At 42.5% G+C, this 24108-nt stretch overlaps 1 protein-coding gene across 6 annotated transcripts in view; it reads right to left on the minus strand.

Moving 5' to 3' along the window:
* The window catches only part of CD47 (CD47 molecule), a 64876-nt gene that overhangs the window by 29578 nt on the left and 11190 nt on the right, over window positions 1-24108 (minus strand). For 5 of the 6 annotated variants that reach the window (XM_032780267.2, XM_032780268.2, XM_032780265.2 and 2 more), the window contains exons 2-6: window positions 22654-23004; window positions 17910-17999; window positions 16612-16710; window positions 1146-1238; window positions 522-617 (exon numbers count right to left, since the gene is read on the minus strand). In XM_032780267.2, the coding sequence (XP_032636158.1) occupies window positions 522-617; window positions 1146-1238; window positions 16612-16710; window positions 17910-17999; window positions 22654-23004 (729 nt within the window). Of the gene's footprint in view, window positions 1-521; window positions 618-1145; window positions 1239-14880; window positions 15178-16611; window positions 16711-17909; window positions 18000-22653; window positions 23005-24108 lie in introns of those variants that run through there. The other variant, XM_075072595.1, reaches the window with a different exon arrangement.

Below are 24108 nucleotides of genomic sequence, written 5' to 3' on the forward strand. Positions count from 1 at the left end.
ATTATAACTATATAACTAAATACACAAGAACTACGAGTAGCTAGGGAAGCGGAGGTCAGCTAAGCTGCACTCCACTGTTCCAACGACAGACACGGGCGGTAAGAAGGAACTGAGGAGCGGTTGGGTCGGCAGGGGTATATATCAGGCACCATAGTGGCGCCACTCCAGGGGGCGACCTGCCAGCCCACCGAGTGTTGCTAGGGTAAAGGTTTCTCCAACAAACGTGCACGCGGCGCGCGCACACCTAACTGGAATGGATATGAGCAAGCACTCGAAGAAGAACTGTAGTAACACAGCAGTCCTAGAATACATTTATAGCAATTCTATTGCTAAATCATGAAGCAGAAAAGCCATTTTACAATATATTCCAGTGTTAATGTGCAAGTAAACTGTTCCCACTAGGTATAGACAAATGTAAAAAGAACAGAAATAAAAAAGTATTTTGTGCAAGAGATTCTCATTGTTTCACCAAACTGCTAAAATTAAGTATATTTTCTTTTAAAAGAAGGTATAATGCTTACCTGTAACGCACAGGCCAAATCCGATGACAGCAATCAAATAACCAAGTGATTCCAGAACTACCACACCAATTGCAAACGATAGATTATTCTCACAAACTGGGGAGGAAAAACCAAATATTCTACTGTAGCTTTTGAAAGGACAACAAAAGAAAACATGTGAGGTTTGTGATCCAAACTGGACTAGGAACCAGGATCTTCTGAATCCTAGTCCTGGCCAGCTTGTGTGATGACTAAAGAAACCCTGAGCCAAACAGGTAGGCCTTTCCCTTAAAAGATGAGGTACACAATAAAAACGTAAGGAGAAAAGTTAACAAAAAATCCCCCCAGGTTGTGATTCAGTCCAATCCTATGACCGCTGATGAGGAGTCTGAGCTACCCAAAGACATTCTAACCCCAAATTCCATCTTCTAAGCAGCCAGTTCAGTTCTTTTGTTGAGCACCTAAACCAGGTGATCTCAGATTATCCCCTTGTTCACAGGACATTAGGAAGACCAGGACCCCAGCACACTGTCATAGTGCTTATTTATGAATGACAAACATCATGTTATAGTTAAAAAAAAATAAATTGTTTCTAATAGTAGATTGAGAAGCTTTTAATGAGACAGTAAATAAATGAATCCTCACCCCTCCGAAGCAGAAAGTACTGAGACAGCACTAATATCACAGCAGGGATTACAATTAAGCCAAGTCCAATTTGATTCTTTGGCTTAAACTCATCTGTAAAGAGTTGTACAAATTAGTAAAACAGAAAATCATGACTGACATTAAGCACATGCAAAACAAGCAACCTCTTGGGATCCTCACACTTTTAGGGGTCTGGAAATCCCATGCAAGCTCTGCAACTCACTTCCTGACCTTTGATCTCTTCAAGCAGTGGGACAGGAGGAAGAAATCAGTTTTTGGCCTGGTTCTTCCTTTCCACAGTTTCGAGCTCTGCAAATAATCAGGCTGCCCTGGAGCAAATCCAAAGGAAGTAATACATTTTAAATAAACACCCAGTAACTATATAACCCATCAAACCTTGGTGAAAATTTTGTACTTTTTTCTTTCAGCTGGCCAGATTCAACCTGGAGGCTTGGACATCTGCTGGGACTGCAGCAGAGAATCCTGTGGCACCTTATAGACTAACAGAGGTTTTGGAGCGTGAGCTTTCGTGGGTGAATACCCACTTCGTCAGACGCAGGTAGTGGAAATATCCAGGGGCAGGTATATATATGCTAGCAAGCAAGCTAGAGATAACGAGGTTAGTTCAGTCAGGGAGGGTGAGGCCCTGTTCTAGCAGTAGAGGTGTGAAAACCAGGAGGAGAAAACCAAGCTGGGGACTGAAATGTTAGCCCTGAATATAAGGGAGTCTGTGCCGGAACTTGTTTAAATACCAGGTTCTGGAGAAAATACATTCCTGGATGGATATTCCGAGCCCCAGGTATTGGAGTTTTGTTTTAATATACTGTGTTGCTTACTGTGATAAGGTTTGGTTCACTTCTTTTCAGTGATAGGCTGCACCAATCAGGATTCTGAGTACCTGATAAACTCTGGTCTCCCCAAAACCTTCCCTGGGGACCCCAAGACCCAGATTCCTTGAGTCTCATAACAAAGGGAAATAAACCATTCCCCCTTCCCCCTCTTTACCTCTCCAGATCTTTCCTGCCTGGGTACACCAGGAGATTACCGTGCTTCAACTCCTTGAAACACAACACAGAGAGATCAGGTTTCTCTCCCCTTCTCCCCTCACCCAGAGGCAATACAGATTCAAGCTCCGTGAATCTAACACAAAGAGAAATTTACCTTTCCCCTCCCACCAAGTCCTTGGGAATACAGACTCAATACCTTAGCATTAACAAGGAGTAAAAAATCAATTAGGTCTTTAAAAAAGAAAGTTTTTAATAAAAGACAAAAAGAGTAAAAATAATCTCTGTAAATTTAAGATGAAATATTACAGGTCTTTTCAGCTTATAGAAAATGGATAAACAGCCTTATCCAGAAAAAATACAATTTAAAATATTTCCAGCATTAAAACTACACATTTGCAAATACAGAAAAACAAGGTAAAAGCCTATAACTGTCTTTCTACCTTTGTACTTACAAATTGGAAACAGAAGATTAGAGAGCCTGTAGATACATGTGGTCACTCTCAGAGCCCAGAGAGACAACAGACCAAGAACAAAGGACCCACACCCAAACTTCCCTCCACCCAGATTTGAAAGTATCTTGTTTCCTGATTGGTCCTCTGGTCAGGTGTTGTTTGTTAACCCTTTCCAGGTGAAAGAGACATTAACCCTTAGCTATCTGTTTATGACAGCGGTACACTAAGGTTTCTGAGCACTCCACAGACAGATCCTATTGAACTTCACTTAGATTAAAGACATTGTTCTATTCTGGTAAAGTTTGTGGCTCAGCCCAGTCAAGTACTGGATCAGACCAGTTTATGAGTTAGTCTCTAAGGGGAGGAGAGAGAATCTCTTCTAAACCAGATCCATATGTATTACCACATATGGGGCCAGATCCTCAGCTTCATCTATTTACACCAGCCAAAGATCTGATCCATTGTGTTGGATACTGATATTAACATGTTTTGATATTGCTTTGTGCAGATTTGCATGTTAAACAGAGTCTGCAGACATGGACAAAGATTAAACTACTTTCTGAGCCCCAGTTTATAAAAACTGAACTCCAGGTATGAAATTTAAGCAAGCAACCTCTTACAAACTTGGAATTACCCATTAAGAAATCAATATAGAAAGAGAGTATACATTTCAAATGGAATCATTACCAAGAATCAATAAACCCAAAAAGACAGTCACTCACCTTTGTAACTGTTGTTCTTCGACATGCGTTGCTCATATCCATTCCAATAAGGTGTGGGCGCTGCGTGCACGATCGTCGGAAGATTTTTACCATAGCAACACTCAGTGGGTCAGCTGAGGCACCCCCTGGAGTGGTGGCCTTATGGTGCCAGATATGCCACAGCAGGTACTGACACCTCCAGAGGGGCAGTATTGCTCAGGGCACACCAGCAGGAGAAATGCTTCCATGTGGCCAGATATGTGGACCTAGCAGAAGGGCTTTCTGCTACCCAAGAGTTTGTGCTGCACCGAGCAGGAGCAATGCAGCTCAGATTGAGTTAGCCATGAAACATCCATGCTGTGAGATGGAGGGATTGCAGGTCCAGATGACAGTGTCGGCCATGCTCCTGAGTGATCAGGTCTGGCCACAACTGGAGTGGAACTGGTGTGGTCACCGACAGATTGAGGAGAGTGGTGTACTAATGTTGCCTGGGCCACGCCGGGGCTATCAAGAATAAGCAGGCCGTCTCCGCGTAACTTGAGAAGGACCTCGTGGACTAACGGGAACGGAGGAAAGGTGTAAAACAGGAGGTCTTTCCATGACATCAGGAAGGTGTTCGATAGGGAACCTAGGGACTGCCCCTGGAGAGAGCAGAAGACCTGGCACTTCCGATTCTTGTGAGAGGTGTAAAGGTCTATGTGGGGAAATCCCCACTTCCGGAAAACTGAACGGATAACATCTGGGCAAAACTGACCACTCGTGAGCCAGAAAGGATCTGCTCAGGCAATCTGCCAAGGTATTGTGGACTCCCAGGAGAAACGACGCCACCAGGTTGATTGAGTGGGCTATGCAGAATTCCCACAGGTGAATAGCTTCCTGACAGAGGGGGGATGATTGCGCTCCCCCTTGCTTGTTGATGTAAAACATGGCTGTTGTGTTGTCTGTGAAGACTGCGACACTGTGGCCCTGAAGGTGTTCGTGGAACACCTGACACGCCAGGCGTACTGCTCTCAGTTCCCGTACGTTGATGTGCAGGGTTATCTTTTGTGTGGAACAAAGGCCCTGTGTGCAAAAGTCCGCAAGGTGAGCGCCCCAGCCCAGAGATGATGCATCCGTGGTTAGGACTACGAAGGGCTGTGGGGCATGGAATGGCATCCCCCCGCATACTGAGTTGGGGCTTAGCCACCAAACCAGGGAGGTTAAGACTTCCGTGGGTACCGTTAGCACTGTGTCTAAATTATCCCACTGATGGTTGAGGGGTGGGAGTGGGAGGGCCTTGGTTCTGGCCCATCTGAGGACCAGATTGCCTCCTCCTACCACCCTGGCCACATCTTCTAGAGAAGTCCTGTATTGGCCAGGGTTAGGGTAGGTGCGCTGCGGCTGTGGTCGGAAAGGCCACGTTGCGCCACCGGGGTATGCATGCCCAGTGAGCGCATGATGGCCCTGTTATCCTTCAGACTTTGGAGTCAGTTTTGTCTGAAAATAGCCCCTGGCCATCAAAGGGCAGGCCCTGAATCATTTCCTGCAGCTCTGGTGGGAGACCAGACACCTGCAGTCACAAAATGCGGCGTTTTGCTATGCCCGAGGCTAGAGTCCTAGCCACCGAGTCGGCCGCATCTATTGAGGCCTGCAAGGATGTCCTGGCTACTTTCTCCTCTAGCAAGGCCCCAAACTCCTCCCTGGACTCCTGAGGAACCAGCTCTTTGAACTTCCCCATCGAGTCCCAGGTATTATAACAACTCAAGAGGGCCTGCTGGTTAGCCATGCTGAGTTGGATTTAGGAGCAGGAGCTTGTTGACTGTCTTTCCAACTCATTAACGGACTGTACAACGAGGGAGCACAGTTGGGGGTGAATGTATCAGTACTCAGTCTTTGCAGGGGACCAAGTATTTCCTCTCCACCTCCTTGGAAGTGGGAGGAATAGACGCCAGAGACTGCCAGATTGTATTGGCATTAGCCTGGATGGTCCGAATAAACAGCAAGGCTATCCGTGTGGAGGTACTGGCAGATAAAATCTCCACCACCGGATCCTCGACCTCCACCACCTGGAGGTTCATGTTTTGTGCCACCTTATGAAGTAAGTCTTGGTGCGCACAGACGTCTATAGGTGGTGGAGGATACGCCCGGGACTAATGGGTCTTGGGGCAAGTCATGTTGGGGGGGAGAGGGCGGAGATCCGGCTGCTTTGGGTCCCCTATGCTAGGGGCATGGGCCTGAGCTGAGGGTAGGGCCGTCACCTCTGATCCCCCTGGGGGGCAGAGGGGGCTGACATTGGCCTCCGGAACCCAGGTTATGAGTGGGCAGAGTGAGAAGCCCCCGATGGGACGCCCTAGGCCTGATGATATGCCCAAGGGGTCCAAAAGGACCATTGTGGGAGTCCCTGAGCAGGATCCTGCCCTTCGTTGTGCCACTGGCTAGCACTGTCTGTGTCTTGGTCATGGATATGGTAGCCACTCTCCACTTGGAACGACCTCAAGTTGGGGCGGGATGGCCAAGGTGGAGCCGATCGCTCATGTTGGGTCGCACTACCCTGTGTTGTTGGTCCACGCCGGCGAGATGGAGATCGGCGCTGCAGACTCGAGCGGTACTGTGACCTAGACCGGGACTGATGGTCGTATCAGTGCCAGAAGGCATATCTGGACCTAGATGAAGATCTACAGCCGGAGAGGTGCCAGGAATGACTCCGAGTAGACCGGTGCCAAGATCGGTGCTGGGAGCTGGACTGGTACTGATTGTTCTGGGAAGATCTTTGTGAGGTGGAGCGGTGCCACAAGTGCGACCAGCTCCAAGATGGTGATTGGTGCTGAGATCGCGAGCGGTGCCGTGGACAAGACCAGCGCCTGGATCGGGACCATGACCTGGACTGGGACTCAGATCGGTGCCAACCCATCTCACTGTGTGATGGAGGGCGCATCATGGAGGACTTCCCTTTTGAGGGAACAGCCCACACCCGTGGTACCGAAGGTTGTGATGGTGCCGGCTCTGAGCACAAAGAGGTCATGAGCAGTAGAGAAAGTCTCCAGGGTGGAAGGCAGGCCGAGCTCGACCACAGTACGTATTGGGGAGCTTATGTGCACCGGACTCGACGGTGTTGGAGCTGGAGCCTCCCCAGGTCGGTCTGGCACGGGAAGCTGCTCCAAGGGGGGCACAGGCAGTGCTGGCAACTGTACAGGAGCAGAAGGTTGCTTGTGTTGCCTCTTGGATCCCAGAGACAGTGAGTGGTGCCGCACTGGTACCGGTGCTGGGTAGTTCCGGTGCCGGAGGCGTGCTTCGGACCGACGGCGCCGGGTCTCGGTGCAGGGCCAAGAACATCAGGCTAAGTGCTGCTTCCATGAGGAGCTGCTTCAAATGAAAGTCCCACTCCTTTTTTGCCCGAGTCTTGAATGTCTTACAAATTCGGCACTTATCTGATTGATGTGATTCCCTCAGGCACTTCAGATAGCAGTCGTGGGGGTGTCCAGTGGGCATCGGCTTGAGGCAGGCCGAGCATGGATTGAAACCCGGGGACCTAGGCATGAGCCTGGGTACCGGGAAGGAGGGAAGGGTAGAGATCCCTTACCTCCAATTACTATACACACTAACTACAACAACTACTTTATAACAACTACACCTCTACTCTGATATAATGCGACCTGATATAACATGAATTTGGATATAATGCAGTAAAGGAGCACTCCGGAGGGGCAGGGCTGCGCACTCCGGCAGATCAAAGCAAGTTCGATATAACGCAGCTTCATCTATAACGCAGTAAGATTTTTTGGCTCCCAAGGACAGCATTATATCGGGATAGAGGTGTATCTACAGGTATAAACAAGCCAAGAGGTAGGGAAGTGGAGATCAGCTAAGTCACGCTCCACAGTTCCAACGACCGTCACAGGCAGTGAGAAGGAACGGAGGGCATGCTGGGTAGGCTGGGGCATATATCCGGTGCCATAAGGGCACCTCAGCTGACCCACTGAGTGTTGCTAGGGTAAAAATCTTCCGATGATCGTGCACGTGGAGCACGCACACCTAACTGGAATCGATATAAGCAAGGACTCAAAGAACATAAGTGCTCCTTTTACGTTTACTAGATTTGTTACTTTTTTTAAAAACAAAATCCAGTAAATAATACTTAACACTATACAATCTATACCACAAACATATTTTAACAGATTTTTACATGTCTTTGGACTCAATCCTGCCGCTGCTCTGCATTCAGCAGTCCCACTGACATCAATTGGAATTCTGAGTGAGCATGGAACAGGAGTTAAAAAGCCCTTTAATTACCATATATATTTGATCATAAGCCAGTTCGTTTATAAGCCGAACTCCCCCCCCTCCCTGATGGATAAGTAAAAATGGAATTTTTTTATGAACTGTTCATAAGCTGACCCTATAATTCAGGAGTCAGCAAACTTTGGCTCCCGGGCCATCAGGATAAGCCGCTGGCGGGCCAAGATGGTTTGTTTACCTTGAGTGTCCGCAAGCACAGAGGTAAACCTAAGTAAACAAAGTATCCCAGCCCGCCAGCTGCTAAACCTGATGGGCTCGGACAGCAACTAGTGGGGACATTTGGGTGGAGGGGGAGAAGCTGGGGGTCAGGGGAGTAACCCCTATTGACCACCTCCCACATGACCCCACCCCTAGCCCAGGACCTCCACACTCTCCCAATCCCATCCCTTCCCACCTTATCTAGGGAGAGCAAGGGGAGGATGTCTCTGGCCTGGCTGGAGCTGCTCTGGCAGGCTGGGTAGCGTGGCCACAGCATGTTCCACTGGGCTGGGCCAGGTGGCACAGCCAAACCCTGCTCTGGGGTGCAGGGCCGAGCAGCACAGCTGCAGCCTGCCAGCCCCAGAGCTGCAGCTGCTTCAGAGGCTGGGGGGGGGGGGAGCAGCGTGGCCAGAAGCAGGGAGACTCTAGCCCTGCCTCTTCCCTTCTGGCTCTGCTGCCTCTCCTTGCTCCCTCTGTAGAGGGGAGAGGCTGTGTCCCACCTCTCCCTCTCTATATCTGTTCACAAGCTGACCTTCTCCGGTGCTTCCTTTTTAACTAAAAAAATTTGGCTTATCAACAAGTATATTCGGTAAGTCTTTTAATCTACATATGAAATTGATTTTATTTTTGCAGTTTAAAAATAAAAAAACTTTCAAACTAAGACAAACATCTATAGTATGTTTAAAGAATTGGAAATATACTTATCCAATATTTCATATATCCTTCTGATTTTATGGAAGTTGAGCTGATTCTAGCTGATTATGTAGCTAAGGACTCAATCAGAAACCACTTTTCCATAATGTGTAACTTTAATCAGACAAGTAGTCTTCTGTGACAATCCCCCTTGACTTTAATGAATAACTTTAGTCACATGTATCAATGTTTGCAAAATCCAGGCTTAAGTCAGCACTTTGTAGTTATGGAAGTTATACAAGCAATTTTTTCCTCCAGGAACTACATGGTCATACTCAAATTTTGGCATTCTTCTCTCATGATACATATGGAGTCTGCTTTTACATTAAGGGGAAAGACACATGCAGCCTGAACTTACACAACTACAGTCAACAGGAGTGCCATCATTGACTTTAATGGGAGTTCTGATTGGCTCAATTCTTAAATTATAAACATTGTGACTCCACCCTCCAAGAAAACTTACTCTGCAGTTCATGGAATAACACTGATCTATCCTGTAACTATCAGCCCTTGCTTCTAGATAGTTCTGGGCACTTCAAGTAAATTGCCTTGCTCTGTCTCCCTGTACATGTGCACAGACAGCAATACAAATAGAAATCCATTAATTTCTCAACTGCCTCTCTCTCTCTGTCTCCAACCAATACTGCAGTGCAAATGCATATGAGTTACTCCTGGGGAGTTCTGTAACAAGGGAGAAGGAGTAGAGTGTTCAACCAGAAAGGGGTAACATGGGTGTAGAAACACAACACTGGGGGAAGAAGAGAGAACATTCTTCAGAATGCAGCCTCTATTGTTGATTTCAACACCTGGTAACTGGAGCAAAAACTGCCATGCATGCAGGTCATAAAAAGGGTCCTATTTGGGAATATTTCCAAGAAATTCCTGTACATCTGGATTAAAAAAAAAAATATGAACATGTGCCAAATGCAAACAATACAACGAAAAGATGTAAGGCCTGGTTGCCAGAATGAAACATTATGAAAAATCATCCTCAGAAAGCAAAGACTTTGAAGATGATGATCTAGACATCAGGATCACGTGGTTAGTAAATTTATTTTTGCACTGTTCTGTGGACTGCCTATGAGATCTTACTATGCTAGTGAACAATAACTTAGATTGCTGTCATAAATTTGTGTTTTGGGTGGATTACTTAAGAATTTCAAAATGTTTGTGTTTAAAACATAATTGATATGTTAGTTGTGGGAGTATTTATCAATTATATTTTTACTGTTACCACTGCACTTCTGAAATGATTGTTTATTGCTCAATATAATCAAATATGTACTAAGTGAAGATTTTCTGTTTAAAAGTAGTTTTATTAGGCATTTATTAATTTTAACATTAATTTTTTTTCAAGCTGTTTGATATGTTTGAGATAAACATTTAAATAGATGTAGATAATCCTTATGATTTATTTTCACTATACAACTGGGTTTAGAATAAACTATCATTTAAACAGTGGTACAAACAGCTGCAGTAGGAGGAATCTTTCATTTACTTTTTGTTTTGTTTTGTTTTAAAAGCAAGGCACTGAATAATAGTGAGTGAGAGTAACCTTTTTTCCATTTTATTTCAGGGTCCACTTATATATAAGGGGCTAAGAACATCTATCATCAGAATGTCTACAAGTTCGGAACCATCTGCTGGTAGCACCAGCAGTGCAGCAACTGAACATACATCAGACAATAAATTACCTGTATTAAAACACCTTCTCTTCATCATCCAGTAAAATCATAGATGAGTTTGTAATCAAGACCAGCTAGTTCCATCAAGACTCCATAGACTGCTCAGTTCATTTATGCAACAAATTCTCCCTTTCATCTTGTTTGGAATAAACATTTTTCAACGACATGCTTCAATATTAAGATGAGGCTCCACTCGGCAGAGCAGACATTACTGAAAGGTTGCTGGATACAGTGTATGAGAAGGAAACTGAACAGCGTGCAAAAAACATTGACAAGAAATTCCTTAATCTGGATCTTGATCCATGAAAAGCCAATAATATGTGTTTGTGTGGCAACAAAAGATGGGATTGTCTACCTTATAGAAACAACTGGTACCCCAGAATACTTAAAAGTATTAAGAATACTTAAAACTAAAAGTAGCAGCAGCAAAAGCTGTAACAAACTGTGAACAAAAATTCAAGTGTCAAGTGCATAGCTTTTCACAGCAGCTATCCTTTAGTCCTATGTTGACTAATTTGACTGAAGAGAAATGTAGAAGATATGCTAGTTCTGTAGCATTGGACAAACTGCAGAAAGATAGCTGCTGTATTGCTTTGGAAAGTCAACAGACATGGAAAAAGGAAATATTCAGCAACGAAGTTAAATTTCAGGCAGTAAAGAAGTAGATGGATCAAGCACTTACTCCACCTCATTTTCTTGCCAATATTCTCAATTCAAAAATGAGGAGGGAGTGGATGGGGTCTACAAGTTCTAAAAGTTTGAAGGATAGCCACAGTAACTTAGGAAACTACTGTCGTTTTCAAGAGACTTGGGCAAGTAGGAATACAAGCTTTAGTCACTTGGGCATATTCCAAAATTCTTCCAGGCTGACCTGAAATAATCAGTTTAATTCATTGATTACTGTTAATCCCTTTGTTTCTTTAATAATTCATTTAGTTGTAAATGTGAAACATGTTTTGATAAAAAGTATGTAGCCAAAACATTTAAGGTTGCTTTGTTTAATATGCTGTTTTGTGTTAATTAAATTTCAGTTACCATCCTAATGCAGTTTGTCACAAATCATGAAGAAAAAGTTAATCATCCAGTAAATAAGCAACAGATCAGTCACCATTTTCTAACATACTCAAAATGTACAATTAATAAAGATCTGAAAATAGTAAGCTATGTAACTGCCTAAATAAATTTACACTGGTATAGCACACACGAGGCAGCAAAAAGAAAAACCAAATCTATCCTGTGTAAAAGACTCTGTTTAGTTGAAAATCAACATTTAATAGTTATATGAACAAATGAGAATGCACTTTTCTTTAGAAAATAACTGAAGGACAAATAGAAAAATGGATTAAAATCAATTATTTAAATTGAGACTTTCCACTTGGTGATTTAAATCACTTTGATTTAAATCAATCTACCCTGAATCAAAGAGTTATTATCAATGGTTCACTGTCAAACTGGGTCCATATATCTAGTGGGTCCTCAAATGGGTCTGTCCTGGGTCCGGTACTATTTTATATTTTCATTAATGACATGGGTAGTGGAGTGGAGAATATGCTTGTAAAATTTGTGGAGGATACCAAGTTGCAAGGGGTTGCTAGCACTTTGTAGGACAGTATTAGAATTCAAAATGACAAGATAAATTGTTGGTCTAAAATCAACAAGGTGACATTCAATAGAGACAAGTGAAAAGTACTACATTTAATAAAAAAGATGAAATGGACAACTACAGAACGGGAAATAACTGGCTAAGCAGTAGTACTGTTGAAAAGGAATTGGGGGCTTATAGTGGATCACAAATTAAACATGAGCCAAAAAATGTGATGGAGTTGCAAAAAGGCTATTATCATTCTCGGGCAATATTAACAGGAGTGCTGTATGTTAGATACAGGAGGGGCAATTGTCCAACTCTACTTGTCACTGGTGATGCCTTAGCAGGAGTACTGTGTCCTGTTCTGGGATGGCACACTTTAACAAAGATACGGAAAAATTGGAGAGAGTCCAGAGGAGGGAAACAAAAATTATAAAAGGTTTAGAAAGCCTGACCTCTGAGGAGAGGTTACAAGAACTGAGCAAATTCTGTCTTGAGAAAAGATGACTATAGGCGGGCCCAATACCAGTCTTCAAATAAGTTAAGGGCTGTTATAAAGAGGACAATAAACAATTGTTCTCCATGTGCACTGAAGGTAGGAAAAGAACTTTAATCTGCAGCAACGGAGATTTGGGTTGGATATTAGGAAAAACTTTTTAACTATAAAGATAGTTACGAACTGGATTAGGGCTTCCAAGAGAGGTTGTGGAATCCCCATCACTGGAGGTTTTAAGAACAAGTCAGGGAAACACCTGTCAGGGATAGTCTAGGTTTACTTGGTCCTGCCTCAACACAGGGGGCTGGACTAGATGACCTCTCGAGGTCCCTCCAAGCCCTAAATTTCTATGATTCTATCAGACATTTGGAAAGATAAGCAAACATATGTTTAAATTTTCTCAATAAAAAAACAAACTTTGAAACAGAAGGTAAGAAGGCTCCTTTGGATATGCGACTTTAATTTCTGATCCTCTATTTCAAGTAATTTCCCTGGAAAAGGAAAATTGGTAAAACATTGTTGAGCAAGTGATCTCTCTTTCAGTTCACGGACTCTATATGAAATTCCTACGGGAATGCCTCTACTGAGTCCACCTTTTCACAGCTATTGTTATGGCTCCTTTACCAATCAACCTACGTAGAAACATTGATTCTATCAAGAAATTCCAACTCCTACCTTCCCATCACAAATAACCCATCTTCCTTTTAACCATTTTTACTGACAGTGCCAGGGTGGATTTGATATAAATCAAATTGATTTAAATCACTAGTCAGGAAGACTTGATTTAATCATGGATTTCTACATAAAAGTGCATGCTTGTTGGTTGTTATAACCTTAACACATATTCTTCACAACTCAGAGATAAATGTAGGTTTCATTTTTAGAAGGTACATACTATACATTTTTAAAGTGACTTATTTTCAAACTTTTCAGATTAGTTTTACAGCTACATCAGAAAATGAATGATTGTTTGGTTATTTCATTTACCAAAAGGCAACTGAAGCAGATATTTATGAAGTCATTGGGAGGTGAACTCTCTCCAATTCAATAGGTTAATCACTAATATTTGAGGGATTTTCTTGCCATGCTATATTAGGAGATCATCAGACAGACATTTAAACTGTTTTATTTAACTAAAACAACATTAGCAAACATATAATATTTTAACAAAACAAGCATATGAATTTTTGAATTAGTTAAACATTCAAGTTTTTTAAATCAGGTTTGTTTTTGTTAATTGTTTTTAAGTAGTTAAATGAAATATTAAAAAAATTAAATCGACTATGTCAGCCAAATCAACATGAGAAGCTTAAAATATTGGCTTCTGCAGCTAACTCAGTTATGTTCATCTTCATTTTCCTGTTTGTTCATAATCTGGAAAAGAAAAACAAGCTTTCCTGCTTTTTCAGGTCCCAAACGATTTCTCAACTGGGAATTAATTAGTCCAAAGGAAAAAATATTTTTTCTAGACCAGCAGAAGAAGATACTGCTGTAAAAAGTGAGATCATCACTTCAGCAGTCTCTGAATCCAAGTACTTAAGTGACTTCCACCAGTTCACTGGTGAGACTTTCTTTAAAACATCATCAGACGACATATATATCTTGAATGGTTCACCTTTAGCTCTGAAGTTTATTATAGTTGGCATTATGGAAGGATGATTGATGGATGCCCATGTCATAGCCAACCCCTCGTCTTCAGCAGTTAAGGTTTGACCCTGAGAATATTCGCAAGAAAATGAGCTGACGGTAGTGCCTGTCCCATTGTTTTTTTTTAATGCCTGTAATTTAACTCTGTCTTTGTATATTTCTCTTTTTAAGATCTCATTCAGTTCCTTCCAAATTTTAACCGAGTCAGTAATAAAACAGCTATTTCCTTGCATTTTGTTCAAGGCTACAGAAATAGGCTTCAAGGTACTCAGCATGTGTTCAACATTTCTCTTAAGCCCAATGTTGAGAGCTTTGGCTGTGACAGTGACATCTATTTTTTCACGATTTTGTTCACAAATTCTCATCAGATTAGGCCAGTTCTTGATATAGTGCTCAAAACAGTCCTCTACTGAGTTCTATCATGTGTCTTGTGGGAGAGTTAGCTTGGTTCCTCCCATTTTTTTCAGAGCAGCTGCTGCAAAGTGGTTGTTACAGAAGTATTTTGGAATTTCAACATGAGCCTTTATTTCTGGAACACTGAAGTCTTTGGCTAAGAGGTACATCAAATGAGCACTGCAACAGTATGTTATTAGCTTGGGACTCTCTTCACTCTCTTCTAAATAATTTCTTCTCATATTGGATACATTTGCAGATTGTCTGTGACCAAGTTGCATACTGGACACTTGAATTTTTTTTCAGTTTCTTATAGCTTTTACCGCTGCTACTTTTTGTAAGTATTCTGTTGTGTGTGCATTTCCTGATGTATCAATTCTTTCTGTAAGGAAGACATTCCCTTCTTATGTTGTCACACAAGCACATACAACAGGATCCTTGTGGACATTGCTCCACCCATGAAAACTCAGGTTAACAATTTTACCCTGAAGACTTTTTTGCACACTGCTCAATTTCTCTTTCATACACTTTATCCAGCAATTTGCCTGCAACATCTGCTCTGTCGGATGGACTGTATCCTGATCTTAATGACTGAACCATGTTAATGAAGTGTGGTTCTCAATTATACAGAAAGAAGAGTTTGTTGTATAAACAAACCGGGCAATTTTTCCATCAATTACCTCTTTTTGTAATCTTTTAGTTCTTATCACAAATGGTTGTTTCTAGATGATGGAGATTTTTTTTTCTTTTTGCTACAGGTGATAGATATTCTTTGGCTGTGTGACATACACGATGTGACTGAAACACTATCATTGGCAGATAATTCTGAAACTATACAAAATGATGGTGATCTTGAAGGTGGATAGTCGTCAGAATCCTGTATGTTGGGGACAGATTCTCCTAAACAAAATAAGTCAATGCAGTTATTTAATTATTACTACCATACTGCTCATTTAGTATTACTCATTGCATTCACTGACACTCAGGACTACTTTAAAGGTGACATTGTAAAAGGAAGATCTGCCTATTTCAGCTATTTATTTTTTAATCTGCATCTAAAATGATATTACCATATAGTAACAACTATATTATTTACTCAAACATGAGAATTCAAGAATAGTCCTGAAGGAAGACAGACAGTCCTTCAGAAAAAAGTATGAAATAAAAAAGCTTACTACCTGAAGATCCTGCATGTTCAGACATGTTCCTTTCATCATCTTCAACACAGTTTCCTCTGAGAAGGAACACTTCTCATGATGTTGTTTCATTCAGGCTATCAGGCTTTGCATTTCTCTGTTGCACTGTTTGCATTTTGCATGCATGCCTGTGTTACCCTCAGGTAGAGGAACTTCATTAAAATATTCCCAAATTGGGTCTCTTTTATGACCTGCTGTCATTATAGGTTTTTCCTTCTAGTGAGAGAATTGTATGGTAGATCTCAAATCAATGAAGGCTACACTCTGAAAGACCTCAAGACTTCTGGAATATGCTGCTCAAACAGTTTCACTTTTGTTTCTATTGCCTGTCCCTCCCTTCTCACATTTATCTTCAGACTTCTTCTCCTTGTCCAGATCTATTCCATCCCCAACAATCTTCTATTCAGTGAACTTTTTGAAACTTTTCACTTTTAGAAAGAAGTAAGGGATTGATTCTGTGTACACAAATTTGCAGAGGGACAATAGGGTTGAGGTTTGTTATTTCTCATCTCTATATATTATTTATTTATTTAAAAACATTTTTGCTGTTAAACATGTTATCTCTGGAGACACAAATCCACAGTTTGAGAACTGCAAAACAAAGCATCTCTGATGGTATCTTCTAGACTGAGCACTGAGTCCCATTGGGTAGATAGAAAGATTAACCTAAATAATCTATACAGAACCCCCTGGAATCCCATAAAATTGGGTCCCTAATCCATGAACTATTGGAACTCATTTACAAAAAACTTTTCTTAAAACATTACATGAATACATTGTCTCATATTATTGAATTAGAATTTATCATCCCTATTCCATGATGAGATATCTGAGCTATAATGTATCTTAATTAAAACTATCTTTAGATTGTTTTTCCTCAAAAAGCATTTAATCAAAAAAATTCGATTTAAATTAAAAATCCGATTTTTTTGATTTTTTTTTTTAAATCATTGATTTTTATCCAACCTGGATGGTGCACAAAAATTCAGTATTATACCAGCTAAAACACAGAAGAGTAAACTACTGGCCTGATTTTCAGAGGTGCTGACAACACGCATTTCCCAATAAAATCAACCTTCCGTATGCTTATCACTTCTGGCCACTAATACGTTAGATGACGAATAATTATTACACTTACCTGAAATTAAAAGACTAAAACCAACAATAGCAAAAACTGTGATGACAACTCCTGCAATAAATAAGCCGATCTTCAGAAGTGCAGTTTCAAATTTTGATACTAGAGGAAAAGGAAAGTCAGAGAGATAATTTGTTTAGAAATGAAGTATCATTCACAAGAAAACACAGCTTTTAAATTATGACCATGGGGTCAGAAAAAGGATCCCTTTAAGAATAGCATCTTAATGTTGTACATCTTTCCAGTTGTCCCTGCAGTACTGACAGCAATAAAACTTGAGGTAAGTATCCTAGATAAATTCCTAATCACAAATTAATTTAGCTCCTGCGTACCACAGGGCACAAGTCCACTTTCACTGATTTCACTGTATCAGAGGGGTAGCCGTGTTAGTCTGGATCTGTAAAAGCAGCAAAGAGTCCTGTGGCACCTTACAGACTAAGAGATGATTGGAGCATGAGCTTTTGTGGGTGCATGCATCCGACGAAGTGGGTATTCACCCACGAAAGCTCATGCTCCAATAAGTCTGTTAGTCTATAAGGTGCCACAGGACTCTTTGTTGCTTTTATTGATGTCACTGAAAGCTGGTTCAGTTCCATAAAACCCCTTTGCCATTTCAATTAGATATGCTTAGTCTTCATTTCTTTTTTCTTTTTTATAATTGCATTATGAACTGGTTGTTCAAGTGATTAGGATGCTAGCCAAGGACATGGAAAACCTGCATTCAATTCTCTGCTGAGACACAGACTTCCTGTGTGACCTTGGACATCTCATAGATTAATAAATTCCAAGGCCAGAAGGTACCACTGTGATCATCTGGTCTGACCTACTGTGTAACAGGTCTTAGAACTTCCCTGACATAATTCCTAGAGCAGATCTTTCAGAAAAACATCCAATTTTGATTTAAAAATTGGCAGTGATGGAAAGTCCACCATGACCCTTGGTAAATTGTTCCAATGGTTAATTACTCTCACTGTTTAAAATGTACACCTTATTTCAAGTCTCCATTTGTCTAGCTTCAACTTCCAACCACTGGATTGTGTTATACCTTTCCCCACTAGACTGAATAGCCCATTACTAAATATTTGTTCCCCAGAGAGATACTTCTAGACTATAATCAAGTCACTCCTTAACCTTTTTCTTCTAAAGTGCAACCCAATCTGGCTTCTACTTTCCATCTGATTTTTTTAAAAACACTAGATTCCATTTTCTGTTACTCCATTTTACCCTGCTGATTCATTTATGAAAATATTAGCACTAACATTCAGCATTTGTAAAGAGTTTAAACAAAATTTAATACTTACCAGTAACGACTAACTGAATCCAATAAAACAAAATAGCCAAGACCATGAAGAGTATGATGAGACTATTTTCTATTGGTGTAAACCATGACACTGAATTGAGACACAAAAAGAGGGAAAGGAACAGAGAGGTACATAAAATTTGAAGTTATTGGGTTTATATTGTAAGTGCTCATTTTAGCCTAGTCTCTAGACTGCTTAACATTCTTTGCTATAAATTTTGAAAGCTATAACTACAATCTCTGATCTTCTGATGTAATTGGGTAAAATATAACCGGCTGTTTCCTACTCATTCACAATTCCAATTACCATAACTCCCAGTTCAATATATATATATTTTTTCTACATTCCTTATCCACATCTGGACTAAGGCAGGCATTTGCAAGGTTTTTCTTCTTGTTTCACACATTTTACCACCACCACACATACTGGTATTTCTGCATTGATCTCTACTCATCAGTACGCTCTGATTTCACCTCTCTGTCTCTTGGTTGCCTTCCTCTCACTAATCTCTCATACCAGGCTGCCAGCCCTTCCTCAACGGCTCTGGATGGGAACAGAGCCAACTGAAAGTTACATTACTTTTGTCAAGAGCATGCTGCTATTCATGGGCACAACACGCAAAACAGCAAGGAACAGAAGGAGAAGAGATTCTATCCAGGTAAAGTCATATGACTTTGTATGACACCTTCTGGCATGCATGCCAAGGGTTGCCTCCCAGTTACAGGACACAACAATTTCCAAAATATCATTACTTAGCTAAAAGGCATGCATAAATTCTTGCATTTCTGCACTTAACCTTCTTGGTTTAAGTTCATTCACCAAAGACCAAAGTCTACCTTTTCTAAATTGTCTCTACTGCTCCTCTATTCCTGCCAGTACAGTAGGGAGCGTGATGAAATACATGTATTTAATAACGTATTGTTCCAGATCATCTCTGCCAAAAAATATTGGACTTTGTCTTTTCCATGTAGCTAAGCACACAGGCTAGTGGATCTCAGAAGCCATTCCAATTTATCTGCCTTCCCATTTTGTCCCACAAACGCACACTGGGGCTGCCCATTAAAATGTCCACCATCAGGGACAGGGCTACTAAACTGTTCCAAAAAAAACAAACAAAAACAAAAACAAAAAAACACACACACATAGCCAAAAGAACTTTGTCAGTGAATATTATTGGGCACCAGACTCAGATATTTATAAACATTTCCAGACACATAAAACATATCAGCAAACCTACGTACCGGGATTTATTTATTCAGTGATTCTATCTGTACTGCATGAGAGAGTATTACACTACTCTACCAAGAAGGCAGTGTGATCCAAAGGTCAGGGCACTGGACTAGGAATCAGGAAACCTGGTTATGTTCCTGGCTCTGTCACTGAATTCCTGTGTTATCTTGGGGAAGTCACTTCACCTCTCTGTTGAACAATTTCCACCACTGTAAAATGAGGCTAAGTACACTTTTCTATATAAAATGTTTTGAGATCTACCAATTGAAAACACTATATAAGACCAAAGATATCATTGTTGAGAATATAATTTTACAACTCAATGATGCTAAAGTGAAGACTGGGATCAGATTTCCATTACAAACCCTTTCACAGTCACTTCTGTTAGATTTGTACATTGTGTCATTACTATATTTTTACCCTAAAAGTATCTCTGAAAATTAAATCAAAGCATAAAAAACTTTAAAAAAATATGCAAAGCAGTACATTACAAGAATCATAACCTGAGTTGCCTGTCTTATCTGCAATTAAAAATCTCAGACTTAACTTTGTATTTACATTTTCTCGCATGTATTGTCAAATCCAGTCATCACTTTGCCACCACAATATTCTCCATTAACCAGGATTTTCCAGTGAACACTCTCTCTCGTGGCTAGTGGTTCTCAACCCGTGGGCTGCCTGCGGCCCAATCAGCACACAGCTGCAGCCCATGTGACATTCTTAAGGCCATACAGGTAGTATACGAGGTGTGGTCTCAGCCCACATAACACATCTAGAGGGCTGCATATGCAGCCCACAATAGTAAACAGGTTGAGAACCACTGCTCTAGGCATTTCTGCTGCCTAATGGAAAATGAAATCATGGAAACCAAGTGCAGTTCCTGTTCCCAATAACCCAGTCTTTACGCTTCTTTCAAAGCTATGCTGCTAAACAAAGAAAAATGTAAGACCACTAATCAAATTCAATGTTTGGATATCAATATTTCACACATAAAGATAACAGTTCTATAGCAGTGATCCTCTACCTTTTCTGTCCCACAGACAGCTCATCGTGGTATATACACATGCACACAGCTGTCCACATAATAACTGTCCAGTCACATGCTCTCCTTGCTCAACACCCCAGGAAGTGACTGGATTTTCTTCAGGAAGGCAGAGGCACTGTCCCTCCGATCTGAGGTTAGTGCAGCCTCTTCCCAGCCCCTTCACTCTCCCTTCTCCTTATTCGGTATTAATGTCACTCCCAAATTAGCCAAATTAATTGTGTTGTTATTCCAGTTACGACAATGAATGACTGGACATCAAAAACCATTTGGAATTTGTTGCAAGAAGGAAATCAATTATTTCGTTCCCCTGCGTGGCTGGGAGCACCAGGTTTTGCACTGGAAACAGGCTCTGCTCCATTAATGGTATTTCAAAGACCCAGTCAGCAGACTGGAGTATTTCATTTCATGCCACGGCAATTAACACGGTGGCTGTTGTTGTTAACCCCTGCAGCCTCTGATAGGCTAAGGCTGCTCTTTTGTTTGGGGCTGGGTTGGTATGCACCTTGCGTGTGGATTAACTTGTCTGGGGCTACTTGTTTAATCAGGGATGTTCTCAAGCTGGGGCTTCCTATGACTCGCAACCTTGATTTCCCCTCACTCCTCGTCCCCAGCCACTATTGAACCACTGGGGATTTCCTCCCTGCTGGATGCGGCTGGGGAGCTGAGGGGGATTCATACCCCCGCCCACAGGGACTGGGGAGCCACAGGAGAGTCCCCCCTAGATGTAGTGTCTTCTGGCTGGGTGTGGCAACAGAGCACCCTTCGGCTGTTGTTGGAACTTGTTCTGTGCAGAAGCAGTAGTGCTGCATTCTGCCCAGGTTAGAAAGTGGGTGATGGGCAGTTTTCTGCTGACTCCTTTTCAGGATCAGAGGAGGGCGCCTAGCAGCAATTCAAAGCAGTAAGCCTAGCCCTCTCAGCACCTCCCTATCCCTTTAAGCACTTTTCAAGGGTAAGAAGGCGGCAACAATGCTCGTTGAGAAGCACCCACCAAATCAGTGCTGCAGCTACCCCAGCAGCATTGCAGGCTGTGGTTTGGGCAGACGCATCTCAGCTGTACTATGAGTTCAGCAGGAGCATGTGGCGTCTGGACTGTCCTGTCCCTGCAGCATTCACTTTGTTAAAGTGTCATTTGCTGCTGGAAAACAACCAACTCCTTGGCTGAGAGCGCGATCGGGTGGGATGTACTCCCCTAGCAGGCTGCGATGCTGAAGGAGGTGGTGGGACAAGATGGGGGACTGAGACTGGGACTGATGCCCAGAGGCTCCAGGATTGACCGGTTGGTGACCACTGGTCTAGAGCAGTGGTTTTTAAACTGTAGGTTGCAACCCACTACTGGGTCACGGAATGTAAGGCACTGGGTCATGGCGGCTTTAGTCAGCACCGCCGACCGGGCTGTTAAAAGTCCCATCAGTGGTACTACTCAGCTACAGCAGGCTAATCTCTACCTGTTCTGATACTGTGCTGAGCCCCGGAAGTGGCCAGTACCAGGTCCAGCTCCTAGGTGGAGGGGGCCATTGGGCTCCACGCACTACCCCTGCCCTGAGCACTGGAGCTGGAGGGGCTGGTGCCTGTGGGCAAGAGCCGCGTGGAGCCACTTGCGCACCTCTGCTTAGGTGCTGCTGGCGGCTTCCAAGATGCAGCGCAGTCCGCAGTGCCAGGACAGGCAGGAAGCCTATCTTAGCGCCCCCCCCCCCTGACTGGGAGCTGCCCGAGGTAAGCCTGTGCCCCAGCTATGAGCTCTCCCCGCTCCAACCCCTCATCTCCGGTCCCACCTCAGAGCCTGCATCCCTACCCCAGAGCCCTGACCCTCTCCCATACCCCAACCCACTGACCTACTCCAGAGCCCCCTCCCACACTCTGAACCCCTTATTCCCATCCCAACCTCGCAGCCCTTACCCCTGCACCCCAACCCTCTGTCCCAACCCTAAGCTCCTCCCAAATCCCTCATTCCCAGCTCCACTGGGTCACAGGCATCAACAATTTTCTTCAACTGGGTTGCCAAAAAAAACCAAACGTTTGAAAACCACTGGTCTAGATATATCGTTGGTCCTGCCTCAGCTCAAGGGCTCAAGAGGGATCTACGGAACACATGACCTCTTGAGTTCCCTTCCAGCCCTGTGTTTCCATCATCTAGAGAGTGGATCAGAATATACATAAACTAAAATGAGTGTGGCACAAATACCATATAGTCAGTAAAAGCTAAATCAGGTGGAAAAGCCTCAGCATCCCTAAAAGTTAACAAGACACAATACCAGCCTGCAGTCCCAACTCTTACTCACAGAAATATTGCCCTGGATTTTGATATAACTATGCTCACAAGGACTGCTCGGTGAGTAAAGACTGGGCTTTCTATTCTAGATATTTTTAATGGTTCATTTTCACATTTGTTATTTTGTGTCCTTTCCCTCAAGGCCTGGTTTGTTTCATTTCATAGCAGGCTTGCAAAATCACATGACGACATCAACTTACCTATACGGTATACAAGTTCAATTACAGTTTCTCCTTCCCTATTCGATTCTGTCACTTCACAACTGTAGTTTCCTGGAACTGCTTGCGCTTTTGAGATTGTCAATGAGGCAACGCCAAACTTCAAATTTTGTAGAGATTCTAACTTAGCAGACGAAAAATTCTCATTTGTGTGGCTCTTTTCTGTTTCTCCGGAAAAACTGAAAAATTCTTTTTTTCCTAGTTTCCATTTAACAAACATGACTTTAGTATTTTTCTGTGCTAAATTAGTCACTATGCAAGGTAGGATGACTGTTTTATTACAAATGGTTTGTTCAACAGACTTGATTACATTGAACTGCAACTGGGCAGAACCTGGAAGAAGAAAAAAAAAAAAAAAAAGAGAGAGTTTGATTAGACAGTCTTCCGCAATTAATTTACCCAACACCTGAGCAACAAAAAAGCTACTGAAATACTGAAAAGTTTAATGGATGGCCAGACTTGATCACACACTTGAAACAAGCACATATTAATGCTCTTCATAAGGAATAAAGAGGGAAAACAAGAGATAAGACGATAAGAAGAAAAACTTTGAGAAAGAGGAAGGATGGATGGATTTAAAAAAATATTCCTCAAGAAGGCTATGCTTGGAAAGAGAGAGGAAGAGGCAAGATGAGATTACAGCTCTTTTTTAGACATATTTACTGCTTCTTGATTCTTACATGATGTTTAGGTACCACCACAACTGGTGTCTTAGAAGTACCTAACATACAAAAGTAAATATTAATACAACATTCTCAGTGCTGCACCTAACCAGACAATTCTTCTGGGATATTTTCTGGGTCTAGGGCCATATGGAGAAAACATCTGCATTAAGGCCCAATTTCAGCAAAGCACATGTTTAACTAAGTACATGAGTAGCCCTACTAAAGCTCGACTGTGACCTAAGGCACATATGTGCACGCCTGTACAATCAGTTACTGTTGAGGGAATTCTGGGAGCAGAATTTTTAATTTTTTGGCACGTTTTAAAATTCTGCAAATTGTATGTGTTAATAAATAAACGTGGAGGCTTCAGCATGGCAGTGGGGAACACAGGCACATGGAGGTGGGAGATCACACTGCAGCTCCCCTCCCCTGGGATAGCAACTTGGCGGTGAGGCTTCACCTGACCCTGACACAATGTAAGGGCCGAGTGTGAGCCAGAAACACCCCAGAGCCCTGCCTCTCTGTGCCAGGCACATCAGGTGTGGGCAGGCAGGCTCAACGCAGCAGTATCCAAGTGCTGAGGGCCTTAGTGGGGGGGACCCAGGCGTAGGGCAAGCTGGGTGCAGACAGCTCAGTACAAGATCTGGATGCGGGGGGGGGCTCCAGGTGCAATAGGACTCTACAGGGGGAGTACAGGTGAATGTGGTTGGGGCTCAGTGGGAGGGTCTGCATGTGGGGCAGCTCAGCAGGGGGGTTGGGTGGTGGGGGACTC

Source organism: Chelonoidis abingdonii, chromosome 1, assembly GCF_003597395.2.
Source record: "Chelonoidis abingdonii isolate Lonesome George chromosome 1, CheloAbing_2.0, whole genome shotgun sequence".
Lineage (NCBI taxonomy): Eukaryota > Metazoa > Chordata > Testudines > Testudinidae > Chelonoidis > Chelonoidis abingdonii.